The 6720-nt window shown below is 37.6% G+C and overlaps 1 protein-coding gene across 1 annotated transcript; it reads left to right on the top strand.

The window, feature by feature from the left end:
• Positions 1–333: 333 nt before the first annotated feature.
• On the top strand, positions 334–6453 carry cops5 (COP9 signalosome subunit 5). The gene is made up of 8 exons (XM_029457941.1): positions 334–833; positions 1601–1835; positions 2775–2903; positions 3269–3334; positions 3648–3733; positions 3994–4105; positions 5269–5417; positions 6178–6453. The coding sequence occupies exons 1-8, from the start codon at positions 697–699 to the stop codon at positions 6266–6268; spliced, it is 1005 nt and encodes a 334-aa protein (XP_029313801.1). The 5' UTR covers positions 334–696; the 3' UTR covers positions 6269–6453.
• Positions 6454–6720: the final 267 nt, after the last annotated feature.

Raw genomic sequence — 6720 nt, 5'->3', positions numbered from 1 at the left:
TTAAGAGTTGTTATAATAAGTGGGTAATACTGGCTTCTTAATAGTGTTGGTTGTTTTAAGTGGTTTTAACATTACAAACCCCACCATAAATCAAGTTTACTAGAAACCTAACAACAAACGCTAGACATCGAATAGCTTTAGCATTTCTTTGAGCTTCTCGTGTGGGCTTTATCGTGAAGAATTTAGTTTAATAATAAACATTAGCTGCCGTTTTGTTGATTGTTAAATAGCTTAGCCCTCACTAACAGTACACAGTCAAAGAAGTGAAAGAAAAGACTTTCATGATGTTTTTCTGAAAGGCGCCGCTAGATGTCAGTGAGCCCCCGACGGTTAGCTAACATGAGTCTCCCCAGGATTGAACCACGCACTCTGGTAGAGGGATGATTGTACTTTAACATGAGTGATATATACGGTAAAATCGCGTCAGCTGAAATATTGTGGTAACAATATAGTTCAGTTTTAATCTTGAACAATTTCATGTACAACACAAACATATCAAAGTCATATTGTTGTAACATTATGACAAACCTCCCCCTACGATTGGTATGTTGGTATCGTTCACTGTCATGGCTGCCTGAGCGAGTGGACATTTGGCAGGCTTGTTACGGTATCAATCTGTGGAGAAATATAACGTTTATTCGGTTATTCGAGCAGAAATAGAGTTTTTAATTAGGTTTGTTGCTTAAATACTTCACGATGGCGGGGAGCAGCACGGCCCAGAAAACATGGGAGCTAACTAACAGCATGCAGGAAGTTCAGAGCATAGACGAAATATACAAATATGACAAAAAGCAACAACAAGAAATCCTCGCTGCCAAGCCATGGACAAAAGAGTAAGTATACAACAGTGAAGTGGCGTTTAGTTTAAGTGTTACAGTGATTCTTAAGCTACATTTCAGTATGCTGTGTCACGGCAGTTTATTGTTAAACAGTGTTGGTAGCTTAAACTACAAACTAGCATTGTCTTGTGTGTGAACAGCAGTGCAGCTAACTGCAAACGTGTCTGTTAAATGCTGATTAAACGAGTTATTAGTCGTCTGTCCAGCCGAATATAGACATTTGTATGAGGACTTGAGTGTTAACACTGTAGACTGCATTATTTCTGAAAGCTTGTCAATCAAAAACCAGGAGAAATCTTTAAATCTAGATTGAAAATCTACCTTTGTTCACTTCATTACAGCCTGGACCCTTTAACATTACTGTGTTTATTGTGGTGGTTTTACTTTAAATATGTATTACTTTATTTGCTTCATGTATGCTTTGTTCTATGTATTCTTAAATATGTTTTTAGTTAGCCAAAGAAAATACACAGTCAGCAAATCAATTCACATGAAAGAACCACAAAACCAGATTAATATGCATTCATAAACCAACGATAGAAAGGAAACACCTTAAGAATAATGGAAATAAATTACTAAATTTAATAAAAATCGAGATATATAATGAATAAAAAATACATAAATTCAATCTAAATCTAACAACACAACTCAGATCTTCCTTAAACTTTCCTGTTTCTTCAAAAACTATTGCTTGATCTACTCCTTACCATTACTCCTAATAAACTTAATATCCCTAATACTTCATCTTTTTTGACCCACAGTCATCACTATTTCAAGTACTGCAAGATCTCGGCCTTGGCCTTGCTGAAGATGGTGATGCATGCCAGGTCTGGAGGAAACCTGGAGGTGATGGGCCTCATGCTGGGGAAGGTGGACGGGGAAACCATGATCATTATGGACAGCTTTGCGTTGCCCGTGGAGGGCACAGAAACCAGAGTCAACGCCCAGGCTGCAGCGTATGAATACATGGCCGCCTACATTGAAAATGCCAAACAGGTCGGACACTGACTGCCATTAAATCTGAGAGAGGAGGAAGTGAATGATGCTATTTATTTACATTATTTAGATTTATATTTCATCACTTTCTGTAGATGTAATTGATTGCAAACATATTTTTTAGGGGAAATTTCATTCAATTGTTCAGAAAAAACTACTTTTATGTTTGTAATGTGGACTAGACACACACACACGCACACACGGGTTTTGAAGCTGATATTAAGATGTGATAGTTTCGTAGGGTTGACAGATATAAACAGTTAGATACAGATAATACTATGGTAGCTGCTCCTCTATTATTCTTTGTTGCATTAAGAGGTTTGAGAGACTTTATTGTCACCTTCTTTATACGGTGCAGTTCAGTACGTAGAGGAATGAAGTTGTGTTTCTCTTGTCGTCAGTGCGGAACATGTGCTGTAGCACACAAGTAACATTGTTATAAGACCTTCAAAACACACAACAAACACAGCACGAGGCGAGAGAAGCGCCAGATACAAGACAAGCAAACATGTAGTGCAGTAATAGAAACATATAAATACAAGTTGTGTACATTTAAATACAAGTCATGTGAATATAAATATAGGTAGTGTAAATAAATGTGGCCGTTATGTGCACTGTTGCAAAGCAATAAGCAGGAACACTGTCGGTAATGTTGGAATTAGTTTTATAATTAGTATTTTTTTGCATTAAGCATCTTGATCTGTAGGGGAATTAATTTACAGGTTTCGTCAAAACATTCCTGTCTGTTATAAATATATACAGTTGGCGATTATTTTATTTATTATATCGTTGCAGCTTTAGTTTGAAGGAGCATATCCCTAACAAAGATGACAAAACAGCCAATTTTACGCTGCACCAGATGCAATGACATAATAACATTTGATTGATATTTCCAGTATGTATTTCTTGCCTTGAATAACAACTCGTCTGATCCGTCAGGTCGGCCGGCTGGAGAATGCTATCGGCTGGTATCACAGTCACCCGGGTTACGGATGCTGGCTCTCAGGCATCGACGTCAGCACTCAGATGCTCAACCAGCAGTTTCAGGAGCCTTTTGTGGCCGTTGTGGTGAGACGGAGGAAATATTCATCATTCTTTCATTTCAAGCCAAATGCTTCGGTTACTGTGATTTCTAATTGCACTCCATGAAAACAGTGTTCAGGGAAGTAAACGCTTTTCTTTGTGAGATGGTTGATGTATGAGTTTCCATGTAGTACTGATGAATATTTTGCTTTTGCAACCATATCTGCTATTTACACTTCATTTGGTGCAGCAGCGCTCAAATGCCGCAGGCGTCGTATAACTAAGTGTGTGTTTCCAGCACTCTGACAGCCACAGTAGAGGCTCCTGGTGGCCGGACTCGAGGGCTCCCTTGTGGGTTGTGTGACCCCCTGACTCTGTTTTCCTCTTCTACTGTATCTTGCTTCCTGCAGATCGACCCCACTCGGACTATTTCTGCAGGGAAAGTCAACCTTGGCGCCTTCAGGACCTACCCAAAGGTACAGACTTTATATCGGGACGATGATTCTAAGAGTAAAGAAATGTTTTTAAATCTGGGTTTTATTGTTGTATGTTTGTTTTATTACTTACATGACAGACTATTCTGTGCAATTATATTTATTAACATATATATTTTTTTTTTTCTCGTAAAATGCTATTTATGTTATGTTATTTTATTAGTGTTTAGTAAACGCTGCTGCTGTAATCTGTGTCTGTGTCTCTTATTACTTCCTTTGTTAATATGAGAGTAATAATAATGATCTGGTTTTGGTACCGTTGTTATTTACCTGCATCTCCTCTTTGGATCCCCAGGGTTACAAGCCTCCGGATGAGGGACCCTCAGAGTACCAGACGATCCCGTTGAACAAGATCGAAGACTTTGGTGTTCACTGTAAACAGTAAGTATTGATATTATCAGTGTTGTCACCAGTCTGCACAATCAGCACATTTTGCACTCTGTCAGCATATTACAGATATTTATAACATGCATAGTATGTCTTTTATTTCAGTTTTTACTTTCACTCATATATTTAAATGTGTTTTTTGCTACATCTCTTATATTAAACGTGCTCTCTGGATGAAGTTTATTATCATTAGTATTATTACACAGTGTGTGGCTGCAGACGTGGCTCACGATGTTTCTCCGTGTGTTCTGCAGGTATTACGCCCTGGAGGTCACTTACTTCAAGTCCTCCCTTGACAGAAAGCTCCTTGAACTCCTGTGGAACAAATACTGGGTCAATACTTTAAGTTCCTCAAGTCTCCTCACGGTACGTATGCAACTTCAAAAAGCTAAATGTTTCCTAATTGTTTGACATTTTGATTTATGGTTAATTATTACACTATAACTCATTGAGACGTGCGGTCACCCGCCTGTGATGTGGTGATTTATCGCTGCTTAGTAGCCGAGAGTTGCTGTTTATTGATTTTGGTAATAAGCTTAATTTAAACTTTTTGGGGAGATAAGTGTTAAAGTTAAAACTCCTGTGACACAGACGCTGGATCTAAGGATGGGACGACTAGGATTTAAAAAACACCCACAATAAGTTGATGGTGCCAAATCGTGATAATCATCATTATCACTGTCAACAATACAGAAATGATGATGTAAGAAAGAACTTTTATTCATTCTTTATTTATGCAGCGGGACTTTATGATTTATTATTACGTTATTTAGAATGGTTGGATTGTTTTTCACTAAGATGTGTCCGATCGGTGACGCAAATAAAATATTATTTATTTAACTAAATGTAAAGGAAACTGATTCCCGTTTGTTTTAAGAGTTTAAAGCGTGTTTTGATGATTATTGGGATTCATTCATTAATATTTATTGGTTTATTTGATACAGAGCACATTAATGAACATCAGTATAAAAATACAAGATCCTTTGATAATGTCAATCATTTTGTCTGAGATAGTCGTGACTTTACACTTTCACATGGTCCCGTGCCGAGCTGGATCCTCTGCCCCCCCCCACTCTGAAGATTGAAAGCCCCTCATGTGAATTCCCATTGTGGTTGCAGTCACTCCGTCTCGAGCTTGACTAAACAGTCAGGCTTATCCAAACAGTTCGCTCTTTGGCATTCTGGATGAAGATGAATTGACTACATGTCAAGGACGAGCTGCTCGCCGGGTGACAGGCTTTGTCAGTCGCTACACTGTCGCCCGGCAAGGGGCCCCTGTGTCATTGTGTTTTAATTACCTTTCTCACTAAGAACACGGCCCCACCTTGAGCAAAGTCTTCACCGTCTTCTTTTCATTCACCACGTCACACAAAGTGTTCCTGCAGCTTGTTCCACACATTTGTTACCGTTCTGCAAAGCAATTCTTGTTCTTTGTGGAAATCTGGCTTTTGTTGGAAAATTGTGTGTGTGTGTGTGTGTGTGTGTGTGTGTGTGTGTGTGTGTGTGTGTGTGGGGGTGTGGGGGGTCAGAACTCTGACTACACCACAGGCCAGGTGTTTGACCTGTCGGAGAAGCTGGAACAGTCGGAGGCTCAGCTGGGCAGAGGCAGCTTCATGCTCGGGTTGGACACACACGACAGGAAGTCTGAGGACAAACTGGCCAAAGCAACACGAGATAGGTAAATCTTTATTTATTTATGGAACTATAATTCATATATATATATATATATATATATATATATATATATATATTTCATCATATTGTGTTACTGTGTGATTTTTATTATTTGCCAACTCAAATGGTTTGTGGAAAACATTTTCTTTTGTGTTGCAAATAACAAATATTTTCATGTTGATTCATCTGCAGATTAGTTTCTAGATTAATTGATGAATTACTTGGTTTATAAAATGTCAGAAAAACGTCCATCTCAGTTTCTTAAAGTGCAAGATGACGTCTTTAAATGTCTCGTTTTGTCCAAAGATATTCACTTTATTATGATTATAAAACAGAGAAAAGCAAAAAATCTCCATATTTGAGGCTGAAAACAACATTTAAAGATATTTCTGCAGGAAACATTTCTTAAGAGAGGAAGCAAACCTCTACAATAACTTACTTATGTTAACAATAACCTTTATCCTTTTAAATAAGATTTGTTGTTTTCATTACATTTCCACAAATGATGTTGTAGAATCAGGAAGTGATATGAAGGACAATTAATCTAATAAAACATCTATAAACTGTCTGAAACCCAAAGAGATTCAGTTTATTGCTGATATAAAACAAAACAATTCAAACCATTAACTGATTAATTAATTTAGAATTAAACTCATTTCTTGATCTGTAGTACAGAAACATTCTTCCTTGAGTTGATGATGTACAGATCTCAGTGTCGACGTTAAGCTCTGCTGATCTCCAGTTCTCCCTGCGCTTTGTTTCAGCTGCAAGACAACGATCGAGGCGATTCACGGCCTGATGTCTCAAGTCATCAAAGACAAACTCTTCAATCAAATCAACACATCTGGAAACTAAAACCTCGACGAGCAGCTGGTTTCAGATTCGGAGGTGTTTTCTTCTGCATGTCGGCATTTATTGCTTTGAGTGTAACTGGGTAGAATTATCTGTAATTTTTATTAAATTTCTTCTTTTGTGCTAGAAGTAGCTGCAGATTATTTACTGTCGAGGTTTGATGCAAAAATAAAAGGTATAAAGTACAACTGCTGTATGTGGGTCATTTGTACTCTTTAAACTAAAGGATTTTATTTCCCTTTACAGTATTTAACAGCTGGGAAACAACTTCCCCTCGACCTTTGTGAATATAGTAACGTATTCTTCAGGTGCTTTACATTTTCTGCTACTTTCTACTTTCTACTCTTCTACATTTTGTTCTTTATTCTCAACATTTCCACTTTCTTCTAGAAATTCAAAATACTGAAAAGTACTTTTACTTTTGGTACTCAAACTATATTTTGATGCCAATATTT

Source organism: Cottoperca gobio, chromosome 20, assembly GCF_900634415.1.
Source record: "Cottoperca gobio chromosome 20, fCotGob3.1, whole genome shotgun sequence".
NCBI classification, from domain to species: Eukaryota; Metazoa; Chordata; class Actinopteri; order Perciformes; family Bovichtidae; genus Cottoperca; species Cottoperca gobio.
The sequence above is the reverse complement of the archived record's forward strand: the minus strand, read 5'-3'. Positions and strand labels throughout refer to the sequence as shown.

What these genes read in the sequence shown, in the direction of transcription:
- cops5 (XM_029457941.1), top strand. Translation starts at nt 697, where the DNA reads ATGGCGGGGAGCAGCACGGCCCAGAAAACATGGGAGCTAACTAACAGC. An exon ending in GCCAAGCCATGGACAAAAGA is followed by an intron (nt 834 to 1,600) that starts GTAAGTATACAA and finishes TTTGACCCACAG; the next exon opens with TCATCACTATTTCAAGTACT. An exon ending in CCTTCAGGACCTACCCAAAG is followed by an intron (nt 3,335 to 3,647) that starts GTACAGACTTTA and finishes TTGGATCCCCAG; the next exon opens with GGTTACAAGCCTCCGGATGA.